Genomic DNA, 23,766 nt, shown 5'->3' with positions numbered 1-23,766 from the left:
GGTTCTGTTGGGTGTTTACTCTTTATTCAAAGCTGGGAAAAAGGGTAAGAAATAAAACCAGAACACTTAACATTGTATGAGTTGCTTTGCCAAATTTGACTTCTGTTTCCAACCCAGTAGTTTTCATAGACCACAGATGTATTTTTGCTGGAGTTTTTAGTTGTAATTAGTGGGAAAGAGAAAGAATGTAGTTTATTGCACCTTGATCAGCCCTTAAAGACCTAATTTTATTCTCACTTATTTTTTAAAATACTTATTTGGCTGTCCTAAGTCTTAAGTGTGGCACAACAGATGTGAGATCTAGTTCTCCGACCAGGGATTGAACCCAGGCACTGCAAACTGGGAGCACTGAGTCTTAATCACAGGACCACCAGGGAAGTCCCTATTCTCACTTATTTTTAAGCATTTTTCTATGTCATTAAAATTCTTAGTAACATTATGGTTTCATTTGGTTATACATACTTAAATTATCCATCCATTCACTTCAAAGCTATTATTTATAATATTATACTATTATAAATAATACTGTGATGTATAAGTGTGCATTTAATTCTGATTATTTTCAGGATAATTTTCCTATATAGAATGACCAGTTCAAATTATAGTTAACACTCTTAAGGCATATCATCAAATTGCTTTTAAGAAAGGTGTTAGATATATGTGGACTTTAGAAGGATGGTAACGATAACCCTATATGTGAGATAGAAAAAGAGACACAGAGGTATAGAACAGTCTTTTGGACTCTGTGGGAGAAGGCAAGGGAGGGATGATCTGAGAGAATAGCTTTGAAATATGTACATTATCATGTGAAACAGATCGCCAGTCCAGGTTCAATGCATGAGACAGGGTGCACTGGGATGACCCAGAGGGATGGGATGGGGAGGGAGGTGGGAGGGGGGTTCAAGATGGGAAACACATGTAAATCCATGGGTGATTCATATCAATATGGCAAAAACCACTACAATATTGTAAAGTAATTAGTCTCCAACTAAAAAAAATAAAATTTTTTTAAAAAGGTGTTAGTAAAACTAAAGCATTACCTGCAACTTTTGCCAATTTATATAGGAAAGTAGTATCTTAAATTTAGGACCACAATTGATTAGAAATTATTATTATTTTTTGATGCACAAAGTAATTTATTGCGGCATTATCTGTAACAGAAAAGATTGGAAACAATTCAACAGTTCGATAGAGAACTGGTGAATAAATACTGATGCAGTTACCTGAGGGACAACCATCTAGACAGATGCAGACAGATCTCAACCAAAATATTTTGCTCGTGTCCATTTTTTTTTGTAAACTACTTTTTTGCAGTTTAATTCATTACTCATTTATTAGAATCATAGTTTCATAACAAATTTGTATGACTTGTCTATATATTATATATAGAGAAGAAATTCCATGTCTACCTGCCCATTAGTGCAAAAATAAAAACAACAGAACAAATCAGCAATTAATGAGTTTCACTTTCAGGGGTGAGAATAAAGTGGGAAAAACAAGGGAATGAGAGTAGGGTAAAAGATTTAGTGGGAATGACTTCTCTGATGATATATTTTTGTATAGCTGACTTGTAGAACTATGTGGATGTTTTACAAGCTTATAAAATTAAAAGGACAAAGATGTAAAGTCAAAACAGAAACAATTAAACCCAACTATATTACAAATAAATAACATAACCACTTTTGAAGAGAGGGATGAGAAATAAGAACCAACTGAAGTAACTTTGGAAAACAGTATTTTAATTGAATATCCAAAGACCAAAGACAAAAAGAAATGTATACAGATATTTTAATCGAATTAGCTACCCTGTTTTTTACAGAAGTATGGGTTAACAATTTACATTATGTTTTATATATATATATATATATATATAGTTGAGCCAAGAATTGAGTAAATAATTACACTCTGGATAAACAGCTCAGTTTTCTCACAACTGGAGAAGAGTTAACAAATAAGGAAAGAGGGGAAGATAAAAATGAACCCTGCCATATTGCATCAGTATGAATTCATGTGCTCAGACGCTCAGTTCTATCTGACTCTTTGTGACTACATGGACTGTAGTCCACCAGGCTCCTCTGTCTGTGGAATTTTCCAAGCAAGAATACTGAAGTGGGGTACCATTTCCTCCAGATGAGGATCTTCCCAACTCAGGGATCGAACCCTCATCTCTAATACCTCTAATACCACACTGGCAGGTGGATTCTTTTATCACTAGTGAAACCTGGGAAGCTCCATACGAATTCATGTGTTTTTAAATATTTTAAAAATCCATTAAAAAAAGGTGTACAAGATTCCTTGACGGTTCAGTGGTTTAGGACTCAGTGCTAGCATTGCAGAGTTCAACCCCTGGTCAGGGAACTAGGATTGCGCAAGCTGTGCAGCCAAAAATAAAAAATGTTTACACAGATATAGACACAACAGTCAGATAGATATCAGTCAGTTCAGTTCAGTTGCTCAGTCGTGTCCGACTCTGCGACCCCATGAGTCACAGCACGCCAGGCCTCCCTGCCCATCACCAACTCCCGGAGTTTACTCAAACTCATGCCCATTGAGTTGGTGATGCCATCCAACCATCTCATCCTCTGTCGTCCCCTTCTCCTCCTGCCCCCAATCCCTCCCAGCATCAGGGTCTTTTCCAATGAGTCAACTCTTCGCATGAGGTGGCCAAAGTACTGGAGTTTCAGCTTCAGCATCAATCCTTCCAATGAACACCCAGGACTGATCTCCTTTAGGATAGACTGGTTGGATCTCCTTGCAGTCCAAGGGACTCTCAAGAATCTTCTCCAACACCACAGTTCAAAAGCATCAATTTTTCGGCACTCAGCTTTCCTCACAGTCCAACTCTCACATCCATACATGACCACTGGAAAAACCATACCCTTGACTAGACGGACCTTTGTTGGCAAAGTAATGTCTCTGCTTTTTAACATGCTATCTAGGTTATAGAAATACATACAGTTGTATACACAAATATATTTTATTGTTCTGTCAGCTGAGAGGACATAGAAAGCGATGATACCCAATACCAACAAGTATATCTTGCACTGAGCTCTTCATTTCTAAATACCTTTCTCTAATAAAGAAGTCAGGGCTTTTTGGAGAAATAATTTCAGGACTAGGGTAGAAAATTTACAAGAGAAACATCTGTGGCAGATGTCTTGTGTGAGAAGATAAGGAAGTGCTAAAAAGTGATGGGGTCTCTATTAGCTTTCTATTGCTGCATAATAAATTATCACAAACTAAGCAGTCTAGAAAAACAAACCTCTTCAATTAACTCGGGGGTGCCCAAACTCTGGGATTTAATGTCTGATGAGCTGATGCAATAATAGAAACAAATTGCCCAATAAATGTCCTTGAATCACCCCCAAACCATCACCCCCAGACACACCCTGGTCCGTGGAAAAACTGTCCTCCCCGCGAGTGGTCTCTGTGTCCAAAATCTGGAACCACTGAATTAACTCACTTTTGTATGTCAAAAGTCCAGTTTGACAGGTAATGTTCTCTGTTCAGAGTATCATTAAGCTGAAATCAAGATGTCAGCCAGGTTATGCTCCTTCTCAAAGTTCTTTGGAAGAAACCACTTTCAAGTTCATTCAGGTTGTTGGCTGAGTTTAGATCCTTGAGGTTGTAGGACTGAGGTCCCATTTTCTTTCTGGGTGGCCACAAGGACATACCCACAGCCTCTGGTGATTGCTCTCAGGTTCTTGCACATGGGCTCCCTCAATCTTCCAAGTCAGAGAATTACTCTCCTATTGAACCCCCTACCACACTTTGTAGCTCTTTGACTTCCTCTATCTCTAACCTTCTACTCATTTCTAAAGGGCTTGTGTGATTTATATCAGGCCCACCAAGTTCATCTCCCTATCTTAAGAGCAACTGGTTTGAGACCTTAGTAACATCAGCAAAGTAGTCACAGTAGTACCTAAATTAGTGTTTGATCACATAACTGGATGTTACAACAGGGGCTGGAAATTTTGGGACCCATCTCTGCCTATCTTGCGGTCATACAACCAACAAATATAAACTGTTATGATATTACTGTTTAGGTTTGTAGACTCCAGATAATAGCTGAAATTCTTTAAAAGTGACCTCCGTAGAGCATTTGCCTCAGTCAACTTTAGGTACTGATATCACTAATAACTATCTATCAGAAAGATAATGAATACATGCACTTGAAGTACTGTAAAGGGAGATAAATGAGTCTTTAGTGGCAATTATGGGTTCCCCACAATTACCATGTCATTTCACCTCAACTCTGTTCCTCTGAGGTAAGTATTAGTGTTCCCATTTTCTGAGGAGAAAAACAAGACTCAGATTAAGTAACATAGTGATGCCACAGCTGGCACTGATTTCTATCCTTCACCTTCTAAGTGCAGAAGTGTTCCGCCAATATTAATCAGTATTCACACAATAAATAACAAAATGCATTTTAAAAGGGGGAGAGCAAAAGAACCAACTTGAAGGGACTTTCAATGATTAAACCTGGGATTTGTGTAACTAAATAATGATAGCAACAGATTATAACTCACAGGATAAAATATATACTCATTAGTCTATATTGATATAATCAACTGACTATAGAAATGAGGATGAAAGGAAAGCTCTCCTCTACAGCAGAATTCTAATAAATATGGTAGAGATGATGGAAACAGAAAATTAACATTTGACATATGCCAGAGAAATAAGTATTTCAGGCAAGAATCATCAAGCTTCTAAAACTTGTGTGCAGAATGAGAAATTTATATAGTTTCAAAAAAACTTTTCCAGAAGATAATTATTAATTAAAGGAGAAAACTGTAACTTTACAAGAAAGAAGCATGGCAGACACCACCTTAACCAACTAACCAAAGTTACAATCACCAACGACACAAACTGACATCAGTGCCTCCTGGTACAATGAACTGAGCTTACACCACTTCTACGAAGTTCTCATCAAAAATGCATAATTATGGGAAACATCAGACAAATCAACAGAAATCAAGTGTCATCTGATGAAATAACTAACCAGTCCTCTTCAAAAAGTACCAAGGTTGTGAAAGGCAAAGAAATTTTGAGGACTAAGGAGATACAACTAAACATATAACATGGATTGAATCCTGAGCCAGAAAAGGGATGTTAGCAGGACAGCAATGAAATCTGAATTCTTCCCTTTAGGTTATTGACATACATTCTTTAAAGAAGTTGTCTGATGTCACTCTTTCCATGTCCTCATAAAAGTATAATAGAATTATACTGATGTTAATTTCCTCATGTTCATAGTAATACTGTGATAATGTAAGATACTACGTTAGGGAATCTGAGTGAAGGGCATACAACTTAAAAAAAAAACCTACTTTTTAATTTCCATTTCAATTTATCCACAAGGCTATTTTGCCAAGTTACTTGAGGCTAACAATTTTTTTTTTTAAAGGACAAAATTATTTCAAATCTCTCTATATATGTAACCACACACATACATACCCTGTATGTGTATATTATACATATTTTACATATTAATATATATGTATAAATTTTATTACATTGTACTAAAATACATATACACCTACATAAAATATTAAAACTTTTAACATAATAATAGCAAGTATTTTCCCTGAATCTTTACCTTATGGTTTTAATGCTTTTTGACATATCCTTGAAAAAGACATCCAAGCTACTCTGCATCTTCACTCAGACACTGCAATGTGGTAACCTATGAAATTTCCTGTCAAAGTAAACCATCTCTTATTGCTCATTTGGGAGACATCTTAGTCCTTATAGTGTTAGTTATTATATAATAAATACAATAAACTTAACACATTTCCAATGTCTTACTACTGGATCTCTACAACAAACCGTTTGTATACACCTCTAAGGGAAATGGCCTAAAAGTGCCAGCATGACCTTCCCAACAGATAAGAGCACACATTCATTCGTTCATGCAACCATCTACTATGTGGCAGGCATTGTTCAGGCACTAGGAAGAGAAGTGCAAAAAAATGGACACCTTCCAAAAATAAAAGGGCACCTTCTTACCCTCAAGATTAACTATAAAGGAGGAAGAAAGTTTCCCCTTTTCACTACACTTTAACTGCTACCCCCTGCTCCATAGTTCCTTTGCTATTTCTTCAAATTCCAGCTCTTCTCCTTATTACTTCTAATAGCAATTTAAAGTGGAATGAAGTGCAACTATAGGAAGCACATTTATTCCAAATAACTTTTTTGTACCTTTAAGAATATTATGAGAATTAGACAAGGTGATGCAGGTACTTAGTACATTGCTTCATAATAAATATAGTCTGAGGTAGATATTATTTATTCTAATTTTACAAGTGACACATCTGGGGCTTGGCTGCTAAGTCACTTCAGTCGTGTCCGACTCTGCGACCCCACAGACGGCAGCCCACCAGGCTCCCCAGTCCCTGGGATTCTCCAGGCAAGAATACTGGAGTGAGTTGCTATGCCCTCTCCCAGGATATCTTCCCAGCCCGGGACTGAACCCAGGTCTCCCACATTGCAGGTGGATTCTTTACCAGCTGAGCCAACAAGGAAGCCCAAGTTAACATTAGATTAGGTAGAAAGCAGCAGGACAAGACTTTGAACCAAACCTGACCCCAAAGACTTAGCTATACAGTTTGTCTTCTCTTCTAGAATATTCTTACTGATGTCAGCCCATACTTAAATGTTACAGTACACACTTTACAGTACACACTAGTATTTCTTCTCCCTCTCAATGGCATTTATCATCCTTCCTAACTTTTGGATCTAATGTCATTAACAACAACAAAAAATATATACAAAGACAAGTCAGTCAATTACAAAGCCAATATTCTGGATGCAGTACAAAAGTTAATTAACTTAATTATTGATACTAATATAACTAAAAACACAAATTGCTTAATTTCTTTAACAATGAAAGACTAATAACACAACAATTTAGTTGTAACAAAGCCATCAACAGAGCAAAATAAAAACAAAGCTAATTAAGAAGGCAGTGCTTCAGCTCATTAGTTATCCCCTTTAAACAGGAAAACCTACTATTAGTCGAGTGGTTCTCAAACTAGTCTAGTGGTTCTCAAACCAGTCTGCACATTTGAGAAATGGAAGGAAGAAGGATTGGTGCTTAAAAAAAGTTATACACAAGCCCACCTCAGAACAATTATATGAGAATCTCTCAAGAGTGGGGCCCATGCAGAATCTTTGAAAGTTGTAAGTGTTGATGACTACAAGTCTAGATAATAAGCAATAAACACCATGTCCTCAAAGAAATTCAAAATCAAGAAATAATAAAAAAATAAAAATATAAATTTCTTCTTATCCTAGGAAAGGAGGGGAATGAATCACCTGCCCAATTCTCTTTGTTCTTTATCCATTACTGATGGCCTAAAGTCAAGTTTAGCAAATATTAATTACTGGAAGTTACACAAACATGCTACCCAAACTGAAATTCTCACTACTTTACATTTAGAAAGCTCTTTTAAAACTATACCAGGTTTCAGAAAGAATCCCATTTTAAGTTTGCACAGATGTTTAAGTCAGCTATTTGTTCAACAAAAAAAGAGTCAATGAAGTGTATTAGAAAGTATTTTATTAATAAGTTATTATAAAACAATATTCATTTCATGTACACAAATTAACTTTTTGGTGCAACAACAGGAATATTTGAATGTTTCCCATCTATTTCTGTAACAGTCAGAATTCCATTTTGTAAGACTGATATCTTCAAATTTAGAACCTACACATACATTTTTCTTAAGAATGCACACATATTGTACTTCCCCTATAACTGCACTATATCCTTGACAAATCCCCATTGGGAGGTACAGTAGTGACTGCAGGCATTCATCTTTGAAACAACTTTTCCTCATTTTTCAGGTTTGGGAATGATACCACATCAAGTATGGAAAATAACTTTGTTCCTTAACATAAATTCACTTAGAGATGTCTCCTCGAGTTGAGAAAAACCCACTTCTTTAGCTCCTTCTGTCAAGACTCCATGTCAATCTCAGCCACTTCATTCTTGCCCTGCAGTGCTGTTTCTATCAGGTTGTCTTCGCTTACATCCTCAATGTCTGCCAGATCAATAGGCGGTAAAGGGTTCCTCCAGTACTGGAAGGTGTTATACTGCCAAAATTCTTCACTGAGCTTTAGTGAAAAGAAGAGAGAGATGAAAGCACATCAATGGTCTAGAAAAAGTTGAGGTTTTTCATGAAACCCATTTTTTGTTTTAAAAGCAAACTCACATAAAATTTTGCAGTCTTTAATTTTGCATCTTCAACAAATAAACATTAATTCTGCCTAATCAGAGTACTTCATGGGTTCAGTCAAATCTGTATTTTCATATTCATGAATCTGTGAAAGTATTTCTTGCTAGTAGTTTAAATTTAAAAGAATCTCCTCCAAGAGCGTCTCTTCCCAGAATTTTCTTCTATTTGTCAACCCAAAAATAATGTCTGAAGATGGTCTTAGAATTTTTTTACATTTCAATGAGGAAAACAATATAAAAAATACATAGACACATCTTAAAACTTACTTTTGGCCTCTGCCCTGAGGTTTGGAATTTTAAGGGGTTGATTTTACATAGGCTAAAATATTTTGACAACCTTCTAAAAAACATTAAAATAAAAATATAGTAAATAACAAGAAAATCTGAAACTGATCATTTTATTAAACATACCATTTTGTTCAAGACATGACTTTTAACTCAATAAAACAAAACTGATAAATTCAAGTGAGTGCGAGTCCTTTAAAAATTCAACAACTTATTCTTAAAGGCTATAAAACTGTTTCAAGTAACTATGAAGTTGATGTTCCAAAGAATTTCAAAATTGGCACAAAATTTCAAAAGCCTCCCCTAAATACGTTGTGCACTGCAATTATATACAGACCTCCAAGGTGATCACTTTGAAGGTTAACACCTTTCCTCAATGGGTATCAATATATCTATATAGTCTATTAAGTCGTGTCTGTACTTTAGGTTCATACTTGCTATAGCAGCAGTATCCAACAGAAATATAACAGAAGCCACATATATAATTTTAAAATTTCTGGTATCTTCAGTTAAAAAAAAAAAAAGAGTAAAAAGAAACATGTGAAATCAATCTTAAAATTTTACTTGACCTAGTAGAACCAAAATCACTATGATTTCAAGATACAGTCAATATTTTAAAAAATTAATGTGATGTTTTACACTTTTCTTGTCATGGTAATTAAAACCTTAAAATCTGCCAGGTATTTTCCACTTCCAGCACTATTCAGACTGGCTGCATTTCAATGCTCAATAGGCACATGTCGCTAGTTACTTAAATGGAGAGCACAGGACTTTTCAATAAGTTCATTCAGTGCCTTAGACACTAAGGCTTAGCGAATTAAGAGTCCCTTGGAAATTTCTTAACACTGGGATAAAAATTTAATAACAAACGATGCCAAGAAAAATTTCATTTTAAACAGGGTTAAAAACAATGACCTATTTCTCTGTCTCTTGGAAAAAAATCTATTGTTCAAATTATCTACTTATAAAACACAAATCAAAAAAGATCCCTTAACAAGGTCAGTATAACCTACTAAGAGCACAAACTTTGCCCACAGGACAGGTCTGCATTTATATGATAACTCCACCACCCATTAACTCTGATCTTGACCGAAGTCTATTTCATCACAGATAAAAGAAGACAGACTCTTTGCTCTTGTGCGAATTATGGTTTAGCACTGTAACTGCCAAATATAGCTAGCTATTATATCCCAAGAAGCCTATGAATCTGCATCACTATAAACTAAAATCACACCATTTCTGCTATTTAAAATATCAATTAATAACAGTAAAGGTCAGCACTGATAATATTGAATCTGCATAAAGTGACTCTAACATGAGAAAATACATGAATATTCATTGAAGTAACACCTGGTTTTTAGTTCTCCAGTTAAGAAAATACCTGAAACAACTCAATAAATACTCTTGAGATTCTAGGACAGAAAACAGGTACCATCATTCCGCCTAGATTTCATCCTTCATATAGAAAGGACATATTTAAGGAAATTCTTCCTAAATGAGATCCCAAGGGTAAGGATAGGGACTTGAACTCTGAGAACAAGAGGAACCGGGAAGACTTTTGCTACAGGAACTAAAAAACTTTTTAACTTCTGTGTGTTTCTGCTATATCCTATTTTCCCTGGGCTGTAAGACTCTTATAACACAAAAATCAAGCATCTTTGGTGGCAGTAAAGAAAAAAAGCAGCTGAAGAAAATTAAGTTTGCACAAAGCAGCAGCTCAAGGAACAGGACAAAAAAAAGGAACATAAGGGTTCCTGGGGAAAGAGAACAGGGGACTAGCCTTTATGTAGAAACCCCTCAAAACAAGCTTGTTCCCTGCTACAGGCTTATAGTGAGTCCCGGAAGCAGAAAGCTTCTAGATGTAGTCACTGCTGTGGAAGAAGATATAGGAGATTCTAGGAGATTCCAGGAGATTCTAGCGTCTAGGAGATTCTACGCAGATGTCTGCTGTCAGTTTACTAAAAAATTCCTTTGCCTACCTGCCATTTTCATTTCCCTTTTACCAATTTGTGGCATACTGCAGTCAGTATACTCTGGTAGGAAAGACAAGCCTAGGTATGGGTAGGGTAACAGAAACAGTCAAGTTCTCAGACTATACAGTACTTACCTCCATACCAAATATGTCTGGATGACTATCATTCTACATTTTTGTTTTTTTCAGGTTTTGCACATTGGTATGACATGATTTAACTGCAAATTATAACTCTTTACTCTACTTTAAAACTAACTGCTATCATTCAGTCTTAAGAGGACTTGAACATCTAAAAGCAGTTTGAATTAAAAAAGTCTAAATAAGGTTCATTTTCTAAATTCCAAGAAAACCCGGGGTAGAAACACTAATCATAATAATTATATCTAAAGGACAATTTCTGACGACCACAGAACAAGATCTTTCCAAACTACTCTTATTTTACTGGCGAAGTATTTGAAAAATACTATCAATGCTTATGATATTTAGGACAATGGAGAAAAGTGGGGCAGATGATATGATGTAGTGGTTGAAGAGAACTTGGTGAAGTCTCAGCTCTTCATTTGCTTCTTCCACCTGCAAAGCTCCTGGTTCAACCCGTAAGTGCCAAAACGCTGCTTGAATTCCTAAGATGAGACCAAAGCTGCCCAATAATACACAATGCCAGTCACAAACATCACTTAAAATTCTCTAATGGCCATACTTGAGAGTCCCTTGGACTGCAAGGAAATCCAACCAGTTTACCCTAAAGGAAATCAGTCCTGAATATTCATGGGAAGGGCTGATGCTGAAGCTGAAACTCCAATACTTTGGTCACCTGATTCGAAGAACTGACTCATTTGAAAGGACCCTGATGCTGGGAAAGATTGAAGGCGGGAGGAGAAGGGGATGACAGAGGATGAGATGGTTGGATGGCATCACCGATTCCATGGACATGAGTTTGAGTAAACTCCCGGAGTTAGTGACGGACAGGGAGGCCTGGAGTGCCGCAGTCCATGGGGTCGCAAAGAGTCGGACACGACTGAGAGACTGAACTGACCTGACTGAATGGCCATATTTAAAAAGTATATATTTTATTCAATCCAGTACCTTCAAATTATTTCAATGTCCAATCAATATAAAATTTCTTGAAATCTTTGAAATCTAGTGTGTTCTTTTCCACTCTGAGCACATCTCAGTTTGAACTAGTCACACCTCAGGTGTTGTCACAATTCGAGTGGCTGCCACACCTATCTAGACATCTTATGTGCAGATATGGGGCAGGCTCATTTCCCACTGAAGCGGAACTCTCCAAAGATCCTCATACATATGCCTGATGTTAAGAACCAGATTTTCTGATCCTTTTTCATAGGATCAGACTTCACACTGCGTTAAGAATGCCTTTTCCCCGAGATACGGAGGCCCTTTCTGTCAACCAAAAGAGCTGTACCATCCCTTAAAGGACGTCCAACTGGTGGCTACTACATTGGTCACCCTCTTTAGAAAGAAATCGATCATGAATTCCAGAAAACAATCATCGTTAAACCGAGGAAGACGCAATACACCTTTCTCTGAACTTTTGTCGTGGAGCTTAACTTATCGCGGTTCACGGTCAACGTCTTTACCAAGCTCTCCCGTCTGTGATGACCCCACGCCCCTGCTTCCTTCTTGGACAGCACAAATGCTGAAGATGCAAGGCCACGCGTATACTTCATCCAACGGTCTGTTTCCCCCTAGTTAAGCTTAGTGCTCTCCGCCCGTCCTAACGAACCAAGACGCTGCCCAAGGCGAGCTCTAGGGTCTTTGATGCGTTGCTTCGGGCGCGGGGAGGGGGGGGGTGTCAGTGTACATTCTCATGGGGAGGACCCCAGCTTTTCATCTTGGGCGGGGGTGTCGTGACAAACACTTTAGAAGGGGACGATAGGTTCCTTCCCGGGACGCGCAGTGCCGGGAAAAGGGTGACCCTTTCTCCCCCACCCCGTCCCCCGCACCCCGTCGGAGCGCCCAGCCCACCACCAGCCCCTACCTGGCGCGGTGCGGCCCCCCAGTCTCCCCGCTGGGACTCTGCGCGCCCCGCCCCATCGTCGCCACCGCCTCTCGGGGGCCGGACACCCCGGGGCTCCTCCCCCGGCCCGCGGGGCCGCACGGGCGGCTGCAGCAGCTGCGACTCGCCGGTCTCCAGGCCGCGGCCCTCACGCTCCGCGCAGCCCTGAGCACCGGTATCCCCGTCGTCGCGGCGCTTGCTGGGCGAAACCGAAGGCTCAGTCATAGCCCCCGCGTCGATTTTACGCTTTCGGGGCAGCTCGGGGAAGCCGAGGGGCCGCCCGGGATGCGAGGCCCCCGGCGGCGGGATCCAGAGCGGCGGCGGCGGCGGCTCCTCAGGAAAGTCGCAGAGCAGGAGCCGCTTCCAAGGCACGTGGAACGTCAGCGGCTCGGCCGCACGGCGTTTGGCCATGGGCCCCGAAGGCTCGGGCGGAGCCCGCCCGGCGCGGGACGCCGAGTGCCGATAGCTGTGGGGGCGGAAGACGAGGGCGGAGCGCGCAGTGCGCGAGGGAGGGCGAACTGCGAGTCCAGGCGAGGCCGCGGCTGGAAAGTGCAGAGGGCAGAGGGGGCGGGGCAGCCGATCCGGCCCAGCTCGCGCGCGCAGCTCTCGCCGCCGCCGCCGAGGCGCTGCCGGACGTTGGGGAAGCAACCGCGAGGCGGCGGAGATTCGAACCTGCGCACAAATGTGCGCGCGCGCATTCGCGCAAGCCAGGTAGAGCCCCTGGTTGGTGGAGGCTCGCGGGGCGAGCTCCCGAGTGCCCCCGCGGCCGGAAGTGCGCGCCCGGGGGCGAGGCGGGCTTATTAAAGGCCCAGTGGCGCTGCAAAGGTTTCAGAGTATCTGTGTCGCTTTGCGACTGAAACTTGAGATTGGCTTTTAAATTATGTGGGAAAGGCAGCGTTCCTTGCTTCCTCTGCGCGGTGGTCAGAAGTGAGATTCCAAAGCCTTTCTTAGAGCAAAACGGTATGTGTTGTCAAAGGACGAGAGAAACAACCTTATTTTTAATAGTTAATGAAAACAGTAACCAAGTAAAGAAAAAGGTGAGGAAGAAAATTATGTATAAGTGATTTAAAGGGAGAAACTACTATGATCTTCTAGAGAAAAGTGTGCAAGGAAGATAATTGTTCTATGATTAGTAATTAATTATCCCACGCCCCTATACATCAAGCCTGTTGTGAGAAGTTAGGAGCAACCAATTGTTTATTATAGAAATATAATAAGTAAGGTAGTAAACAGTAGCTTTTCTGTTTGATCTTTGCATTTCCTCCCGTTTTCTCTCATCCCCAGTCCCCCTCCCCTCTGGCAACCGCCTGTTTGTTGTGTGTATCTATGACTGTTTCTCTATTTGCTCATTTATTTTTTTTTAGATTCCACATAATAAGTAAAGCGATACCGTATTTATACCTTTAAATCCATCCATATTGTTGCAAACGGCAAAATTGCATTCTTTTTCTGGCAGAATAACTTGCCGTTTATTACATATATATGGATATATCACAGTCTGTTTATTCATTCACTTTCGGTGGACATGTAGGTTGTATTCAGTTTGGGGCTGCAGAGAACATTTATGTGTAAGGCTTTGAATGGACATAGGCTTTTTTTTTTTCTCTCAGGTAAACACTTAGGAGTGGAAAGGTTGGATCACATAGTAAGTGTGTATATTTAACTTTTTTAAAACTGCCAGACTGGTTTCCAAAGTGGTTGTACCATTCTTCATTCCACCTAGCAGTGTTTCAGAGACTCCTACATGTCCTTTCCAACACTTAGTTTGGTCAGACTAATTTTAATCTAAGTAAATATCTCATGTATCCCATTGTAGTTTATCCCATTGGATTTCCCTAATGACTAATGATATTCAGGATCTTTTACGTGCTTAGTTGCTATCTGTATGTCTTCTTAGGTAAAATACTCAAATTTTACCCAATTTTAAAAACTGGTCATTTGTTTTATTTTCCTTATTTCATATTTTTATGCATGTAATTTCATTCATGTTAAATACAGTATTCCACCATATGAATACACTTCATTGTTGATAAGCATTTGAGTTTTTTTCAAATTTTAGAGATAGTGTACTGTTAACATGTGTGTGTGCTCAGTCATGTCCAACTCTTAGATCCCTTAGACTATAGCCTGCCAGGCTCCTTTAGTTCATGGAATTTTCTAGGTAAGAATACTGGAGTGGGTTGCCATTTCTTCCTCCAGAGGATCTTTCCGACCCAGGGATGTAGCCCGTGTCTCCGAGTCTCCTATGTTGGCAGGCAGATTCTTTGAGACATCTGAGAATTCCTGATATGAGCATGCTTCATAATTTCTAAGGCGCATGTGCAAGAATGTCTCTGCATGCATGTTTAGTTGCTCAGTCGTGTCTGACTCTGCACTCCTATGAACTGTATCCCGCCAGGGTTCTCTGTCCATGGGATTTCCCAGGAAAGAATACTGGAGTGGGTTGCCATTTCCCCTGCCAGGAGATCTTCCCAAACCCGGGATCGAACCTAGGTTTCCTGTGTCTCCTACACTGGCAGGTGGATTCTTTACCACTGAGCCGCCTGTCTCTCCAGGATGGAATTCCTGAGTAGTACAGTGTATGTTTAACTTCACGTGGACTAGCTTCCTGAGGTGCTATTTACAAGCTTATTCTAGTACAAGATGAGATGCCTTTTTGTCACATCCTCACCAGTAAACTTAGTATGGTCCTACATGAGCAGTGTGATATATCTCACTGTGGCCTGTTTGTATTTCCCCAGTGAAACTGGACCTCTTTTTACATAGTTTATGGGCCATTCCTGGAGCAGTAATTCTGGCTCTTTACTCTGCATGGTGTCTTGTTGAGTAAATGTGGTCTACATTATCAGTCTTTTCTTTCATTGTCTATAGTTTATGCTTTTTTGTCTTAAGGTGTAGGCCTTTTCACCATCACCTCTGCTTCAAGACCACTCTACCTGATCCCAGCCAGCCTCTGCTTGGCCCAACTTGGACCTCTAGCTTTTTGTGAAAGGATTGTTAAATTCTTTGCAACTTTAAAAAGTTGGTATGGTTGTTTTTTTCTAACTGATTTGGAAGAGCTTCTTTTATATTCTAGAAAGCAATGTTCTTATGAGTAGTAGCTGTTGTAAATATTATAAATATTTGCTCCCAGTATGTCTTGTATTTTTACTGTCTGATATCTTAATTTTAACATAGTCAAGTTTATCAGTGTTTAGTTGTCTGGTTTACACATACTACTTGTTAAGAAGTCCTTTCCTGTTCCAAGTTCTAGACATTTTATGGTTTTATATTTTTGCTTCCATATTTAAATCTTTCATCCATGTGGAACTGATTTGTGTATACAGCAGTCAACATATATGGAAATCACATTTACTTGTCCACTGTGTGCTTTCACAGATTCACACAGAGGCATACATTAGAGATATTGCAGATACCACTGCAATAAAGCTAATATTGCAATAAAGTGAGTCACACAAATATTTTGGTTTCCTAGGGCATACGAATGTTATGTTTACATTATACTGTCATCTATTAAATGTCTTTAAAAATGTGCATACCTTAAAATCAGTGTTTACCGAACATCACAGCAAAATACAATAATAACGAAAAAGTTTGTACTGCAAGAATTACCAAAATGACACAAAGACATGAAGTGAGTAAATACTGTTGGAAAAGTGATGCTGACAGACTTGCTAGACACAAGGGTTGTCACAAAACTTCAATTTGTAAAAAAAAAAAAAGGCACTATTTGCAAAGTGCAATAAAAGGAGGTATGCCTGTATAATATTAGTATTTCACATATAGTACAGAGGACCTCATAAAAACCACTGAACTGGGTATCAGTCCTCTTTCATAGATGAGGAAACAAACTCAGAATGCTTTGCCCAAGATCACAAATAATAACTCAGGAGAGTATCTAAGTGCCAGTTCAGCGCTCGTCACACTAATCGCTGGTGCTGGCATCTTCTTCAATTCTTGTTTGATTATATAACAAAACCAAAGACCAAGTTTAATTAGTACAAGGCCTAGCATACTCAGAGTTCAACTAATCATAATGACTTTCTAGAAGCATATAAAAGGCTAATTCCAGGGTCCAAATACATTGTTCTCAATTAATTAAAATTCCCATATCTATGGTTATGCCAGGTTAGATGGAAACAAGCAAGCAAATACAGTTTCATAGCAATTGTCAGATTTTAATATTCAAGAAAAATTAAGTCCATCATACACATTAAAAATATAGGAAATTTCATGCAGACATGAAGCTTCCAATTCAGCCTTTGTGGCAACTTGTAGAGTGAGTTACATATAAATACAGTACATTTTACAGTTCCCAAACTTAGTAATTTTATACTGTGATTTATACAGCTTCTCTTCATATTTTACATATCTCATCTTGCTCACTTGATTAACATACCCTAGCCTGTACTGCTTCAGATTATGGAAATAAAAAAAGAAACAAAAGCAAGCACAATGACCTATCTCCTCCCACTTTATGAAAATAAATGAAAAATCTGAGTATATTTAAGAAAAATGTTTTAAACTTTAAGGCTTACACATTTTAGTAGCTATTTCTACACATAATACAAAATTAAATCCTCCAGTGACACCTCCATTATTGATTGATACCACAATTTTCAAGTTTAGAATGTATTAACTACAAAAGCTATTAAGAGAAAAAAAGGGATGCAAATTTGTGTAGTATATTTTAAAAACAGCGTTCATAATATGGAGAAATCAAGAAACAAATGAAATAACTGATTTCATAATTAACTAAAAGCTGTAATTTAGAAGTACAAATAACATTATTAAAGGATAAAACCTGATAGCAAAAATTTTAAGGAATAATGCCAACCCACTGGTTTCAACCTGTTTTTCCCTTTATGAGAAAACCAAAATCGTTTGTTTGGATACAAGCTATAAAAAAGTGAATACTTATCAGTGAATAAAAAGCATTTCTAAATTACAAACGGCATGCATTCCTTTCAATGGCTTTTTAGAAACATTTATGCTCCTTTTAAGTTTCTTTAAAAGAAAATAAGTTCGTTTTTCCCTTGCAATTAATTTCAAGTTCATTCATGTGGTAGGTAAAAATTTCCACTAAATGAACATCTGCCAAGTACTCAGGAACACAAAATAAAGAGAAATAGTTTTTCAGAAACATTCAGTAGGTTACATACAGGTGTCTATAACTTGACAAATCAACTTAATGGAATCCTTTATTGCATCATGGACATAAAGGCCACAGGCACTCCTGTAGTGTATGCAGAAAAGATCATACTGGTAAGATGCCAAATCACACCAGGACTCCCCTCACCTAACTGACAATAAAGGTGTAAAGATTTTTTTTTTTTTTTCAGTGTAAAGATTTATAAATAAGTTTTCCTATGAAAACATGACATTTATGTTACCAGCACATTACTGAGATTAAGTCTATTTAATTAAAATTGCCACAGAGGTCACTTAATGTCATCACAACCAACTATGAAAATATTCAATATTACTCCCTTTTCTCCAAGAAAAGGTTAAAACACATTAAATTAGTCATCTATTTATCAAGCTACTGGAAAACAGGGTAATAAACATTAAAAAATACAAAGGAAAACTCCCTCCAAAAAAGATCTGCTAGAGGTAGAAATTTAAAGCAGCATATACTGTTTTAGCTATAGCTATCAGGGAACAAAATGGATACTAATCTGGAATTATACTAATGGCTGCTGCTTAGAATATTAAATACACAGACCATGGGCAGTAATTTATCCCTAAATTTCATAATGAAAATTTCTCCACATTAATACTATCATGACAGTTTTTACTAGTATATAATTGTTTTAACGGAAAAAAAAAAGTGCTTGCTTTTGTAATTCAGGTAATCTAAAGGAAATACATTATTGTAAACATCTAACTGACAAAATGTATTCATTTATAGTTTGAAATCATACATTTCAAATGGACAGATTTTATTCTTATTTTCCCAGTTTCCTAGCAGTACCTTTAATAAATACTTTTGTGCCTCACTTAGAATGCTGAGATCTCATATATTTCAGAGTGATCCATGATGAGTATGCTTTCAAAGTGTTCAACTTAGTATGACCAAAAGGCTAATTTGATCCTATAAATTCAACATTTTGTAACTATAAGTCCAGCTGAGCTAGAAAATAAAATAATTTGATAAAAGGATATGCATTTTCTGTATAGATTGCTTAGGTTCAAAGTAAACAAAATCCCAATTCCAGATGTTGAAAGTGACAGAGGATCCTTAGACTTAACATGTATGATGCATACAAAACAACAAAAAGGGAGATTTTTATGGATTGCAATACTATAAGTTATTCATATGGCAGACTTAACGGACAGCTTCATGAAGACACTGGAAATAAAGTTTTTTCTACTGAAAGATAATTCTGGGCTTCAAGGAAAAAGTATACTTGAAGACATTTCCTCCATTTTTACTTGTGTAGTACAAATATGCATGGCATAGTATATTTCTGAAAAAGCGATAGACATATTAAGAAAATAGACACTATTTCTAAATTTTGTTAGGAATAAGAAGGCACCACTGATTTGAGGTTGTGTCCTGTCATTATGATAGTTGATTTTGAGTTGTTTATTTCAGCATTTAATATTAAACTTTTTTCTTGATGATAATCACTTGAGACTGTTATTGTGGTTTACGCACCACAAACAAAACACATTCATAGTAGTATTTCATCATGGATAGATCATTCACAGTATACGTTGACAAGACAGATTCTTTTTCCACCTGAAATGCAAACAGTAATTATAATGATGATGAAAACGACAACGATAGTGCTATTTTAAACATACTCTGTGTATTATTCATTTATTACACATAAGTACCCTCTAAGATTGGCACTGTAAGTAATCTCAGTTTACAAACAACAGGTCACATTTAACAGTAAGCAGTGAAACTGGAATTCACGCTCAAGAAGTCTTAATTCCAGAGCCTGAACTCAAAATTACTATAATATATTGCTTCTTTTTATCTTTAAGAACAAACCTGTTGTTTATTTTTTAAATGAATCAAATGCTTCTAAATAAACTAAAACAATAGTCGAAGTATCATGAAACGTTATAATCACATAAGGGAAGACCACACAGTACAAAAGTACATATAGTAAACAATATCCCTGTTACACCTGACCTCCCATCCTATCTACCTGCGATCTGTCTACAAATGCCAGTATTATGATAAAAGTCAGCTACCACTTACTGAAAGGTGATTACACTAGGTATGACAGTTTTCCACTTACATACACATTATCCCAAATCCCTATAATTCTAAAAGCTAAGAAGTATTATTTTCACTTCATGGGTTAGAAAACAAAAGAGGTTAAGTAAAGCCAGTAACTGCCATGATATCACCATTCCTGTTTGAGTGCTCTGAGAGTTGACAGTACTCATTCCATCCTTACCTCTAACTGGAATCCATACTGCAGAACAACATTTTTTATATCCTCATAGCTCAATTCTATGGAAAGTTCATTCGCCAAATTTTCAAAGTGGTACAGCAGAGGACCTATAATTTAAAGACATTATGACACTACTTAAATATAAACATGCACTACTAGCTGTTTAAACTGAACTCCAAGTTGAGTAATAAGTTGGGCAGAGGATGAAATGTAAAAGGGAGAAGTAAAGAACTGTTACATTTGCCAAAGACAAGTATCTGTAAAACTTTGCCATTTGAGTGCTGGTCCTACATTCACAGGAGTGAGTCCCTCTTGTTTTAACAGCCTTGCACTGTGATTCTCCACATCATGGGCTTTACAGCGGTAACTCTAAGTTCCTGAAGGAGTGGCTGACTCACAGAATACCAAGTCCCCAAAATGCAAGGGTATACTGTAACTATAATTCCATAAGTATATGCAAAACTGCAGTTACAAACTATTTCATGAAAACAGAGAAGGTTCTTCAAGCCAGATGGCAGGAAAAAGTGTGGGGGTAAGGGGGGTTGGAGAGTTATAGGCATGGCTTCCTAGAAGGAAAAGGTGATACTAGAGCAGGCTTTTTTTTTTTTTGGCTGCGCTGCATGGCTTGTGGGATCTTAGTTCCTCAACTAGGGATCGAACCCAGACCACCACAGTACAAATGTTCCAAGTCTTAATCACTGGACCACCTAGAGCTGGCTTTTTAAAAGCACAGTTAATATTCCAGCTCTAACACCAACTAATTCTTCCCCATCTGTAACATGACTTTAATGTGATATAACACACCATGCATACAGAAGGTGCTAGGTTAACCACAGCTATTACAACTTCTTCTTTTTTTTTTTTTTTTTATTACAACTTTTTAAAATGACATTCCCCTTTACTGTTGTCTCACTCTAGATATCCAAGGAACTGTTATCTGGCTCAATCCAGATATTCCATTCTTTTAAATCTCACATTTTGCCCAATCTATCCACTTCATCCAGGTAACATTATCATTCCATAGTTATACTAAGGGACTAGACAATCTTTACTTTCATTGGTTTAATTATAAATCCTGAGACCAACTCACCACCCCCACCCTACCCCACTCCTCTTACCATGTGTTAATAAGCATAAGAGATAAAAGCAACAAACAAGACAAAATTGCTGTTCCCAAACTGCTCACCATTCTGTGGAACATACTTACTTAGGGTTAAAAGGTTTTTCTTTTTCTTTTTTTTTTACTGTACATAAACCACTAGAATAAAATAACTATAATTTATATATTAGTGTTCTTTTCTCAAGACAGTAATGATTCCCCACCAAACTACTCCACCAAACTTAAGTTCCTGTTAAGTTTTATTAGTACTAGTAAAAATGGAAGGTGCTACCATTTACTGAGCACCTGTTGTATCCAAGATCATCCCAAAGCTTTTGAAACATTCTTTTATTAAAGAATGCAGAGCCTCATTGCCAAGTATCTCCACTACTAAAGCATATGCTGTTTCTCGATTATTTGAAGAACCTCCAACAATACTGTTTTATTACATTTACATAAACACATTCCTACGCTTCTTACAGACTCAGACCATATTTTACTTCTACTCATGGTGTGTTTCATTACAAGCTACATGAACAAAGGAACATATCTTACGTTTCTTTTTAATCTACTATAATGCCCAGCATAGCACTGAATGTAGTTAATCATCTGTAATTTTATCACCTGAAGACAGCCATTACAGTTGCTTTGTATTTTTCAGTCTCCTATTACAAATGGTATTTCAGCAAACATATCTGCATATATTTCAGAGAGATATTACAAAGACATGCCTTGAAGTGGAGTTTCTAGGTCAAAGATAGTAAATATTTTTACTAAACTTGATTCAGACTGCCAAAATGCTTCCCAATAGAGACATAGTACTTTTCACTCACAATTGCAATTAAGTACTTGTTTTAATACCTTACTTAACAAGGGGTGGGAATGCAATGGTACAGTCACACTGGAAAACTGGTTGGCTGTTTGTTGTAAAGTTATACATGCATGTTCCACATATGACCCAGCAATTCCACCAGTAGGAATGAAAGCTTGTGGCTACACAAAGATTTGTACATGAAGGTTTATAGTAACTTTATTCATAACTGTAATAATTTGGGAACAACCCAAATGTCTATCAACCAGTCAAAGAATAAACAGAATGAAATACTACTCAGCAATAAAAAGAAAAAAGCCACTGGTACATGCAACGAAATGAATTTCAAAAGCATTATGCTAAGTGAAGGATGCCAGACACAAAAAGCAACTTACTGTATGATTCTATTTATATCATTTTCTGGCAAACGGAGAACTATAATAACATAAAACAGAGCGCTACCTGCCAGATACTGAAGATGAGAGAACTGACTACAAAGGGTCAGAAGAGACCTTTTTTGGGGAGTGATAGAAATGTTCCCTATCTTGATATATGTAATGGCTGCATGATTATCCAGCTTCCAAAATACTTCAAGTTATACATTTTAAAAAAGTGAATTTATTATATGTCAACTATACCCCTCCTCAAAAAATCTAAAAAAGAAAAAACACACTATTTTTATTAAACTAAGTATTTGCTAATTTGGCGAGAGGAAAATAATAGGCCATGCACAATTTCATCTGCATTTCCTTGAGGCTGAGCAGTTTGTCACATTTATTATGCTCATTCTTTACTATCTTTAAATTTTTATTTGTTAAATTTATTTTATGGCCATGCCACAAGTCATGCAAGATGTGAGTTCACCAACCAGGAAATGAACCTGCGCCCCCTGCAGTGGAAGAACAAAGTCTTAACCACTGAACCCCCAAGGAAGTCCCCAGCTCATTCTTTAAAGGAATGTTTATCAAGCACCAAGCAAATACTTGGCACTGAATATATAAAGATGAATAAAACACTGTCACATTCCTGAAGGAGTTCTTTATTTTCTCAATTCTCATTGTCTCTTCACATTTTTAAAAATTTTTTATTGAAGGATAATTGCTTTACAGAATTTTGCCATTTTCTGTCAAACCTCAGCATGAATCAGCCTTAGGTATACATATATCCCCTCCCTTTTGAACCTCATCCCATCTACCTCCCCACCCCACCCCTCTAGGTTGATACAGAGCCCTGTTTGAGTTTCCTGAGCCACACAGCAAATTCCATTGGCTATCTATTTGACATATGACAAGAGAAGACTCTATACATGGACATCACCAGATGGTCAATACCGAAATCAGACTGATTATATTCTTTGCAGCCAAAAATGGAGAAGCTCATACAGTCAGCAAAAACAAGACTGGGAGCTGACTGTGGCTCAGGTCATGAACTCCTTACTGCCAAATTCAGACCTAAATTGAAGAAAGTAGGGAAAACCACTAGACCATTCAGATATGACCTAAATTAAATCCCTTATGATTATAGAGTGGAAGTGAGAAATAGATTTAAGGGACTAGATCTATCGAGTGCCTGATGAACGATGGACAGAGGTTCATGACACTGTACAGGAGACAGGGATCAAGACCATCCCCATGGAAAACAAAGGCAAAAAAAGCAAAATGGCTGTCTGAGGAGGCCTTACAAATAGCTGTGAAAAGAAGAGAAGCAAAAAGCAAAGGAGAAAAGATAAGATATTCCCATTTGAATGCAGAGTTCCAGAGAATAACAAGGAGAGATAAGAAAGCCTTCCTCAGTGATCAATGCAAAGAAATAGAGGAAAACAATAGAATGGGAAAGATTAGAGATCTCTTCAAGAAAATTAGAGATACCAAGGGAACATTTCATGCAAGATGGGCACGGTAAAGGACAGAAATGGTAGGGAC

At 37.7% G+C, this 23,766-nt stretch overlaps 2 protein-coding genes across 2 annotated transcripts in view; both read right to left on the bottom strand.

Moving 5' to 3' along the window:
* Positions 1-7,547: 7,547 nt before the first annotated feature.
* C14H9orf40 (chromosome 14 C9orf40 homolog) lies at positions 7,548-13,190 on the bottom strand. The gene is made up of 2 exons (XM_043486674.1): positions 12,502-13,190; positions 7,548-8,121 (listed from the first exon to the last, which is right to left on the bottom strand). Exons 1-2 carry the CDS (start codon positions 12,928-12,930, stop codon positions 7,963-7,965), a joined length of 588 nt encoding a protein of 195 aa, XP_043342609.1. The 5' UTR covers positions 12,931-13,190; the 3' UTR covers positions 7,548-7,962.
* A 3,486-nt stretch (positions 13,191-16,676) lies between these two features.
* CARNMT1 (carnosine N-methyltransferase 1) overlaps positions 16,677-23,766 on the bottom strand; it is a 41,466-nt gene continuing 34,376 nt past the window's right edge. Inside the window, 2 exon segments of the mRNA XM_043486673.1 lie at positions 16,677-19,264; positions 19,938-20,041. Coding sequence (XP_043342608.1) covers positions 19,163-19,264; positions 19,938-20,041 — 206 coding nt within the window. The 3' untranslated portion in view covers positions 16,677-19,162.

This window comes from Cervus canadensis, chromosome 14 (assembly GCF_019320065.1).
Source record: "Cervus canadensis isolate Bull #8, Minnesota chromosome 14, ASM1932006v1, whole genome shotgun sequence".
Lineage (NCBI taxonomy): Eukaryota > Metazoa > Chordata > Mammalia > Artiodactyla > Cervidae > Cervus > Cervus canadensis.
This window is presented reverse-complemented; position numbering and strand designations above follow the sequence as displayed.

Excerpts from the sequence above, each read along its gene's own strand:
- C14H9orf40 (XM_043486674.1), bottom strand. The coding sequence starts at position 12,930 with ATGGCCAAACGCCGTGCGGCCGAGCCGCTGACGTTCCACGTGCCTTGG. Across the intron at positions 8,122-12,501 it reads GGGGGGCCGCACCGCGCCAG|CTCAGTGAAGAATTTTGGCA; the intron begins GTAGGGGCTGGT and ends TTTTCACTAAAG.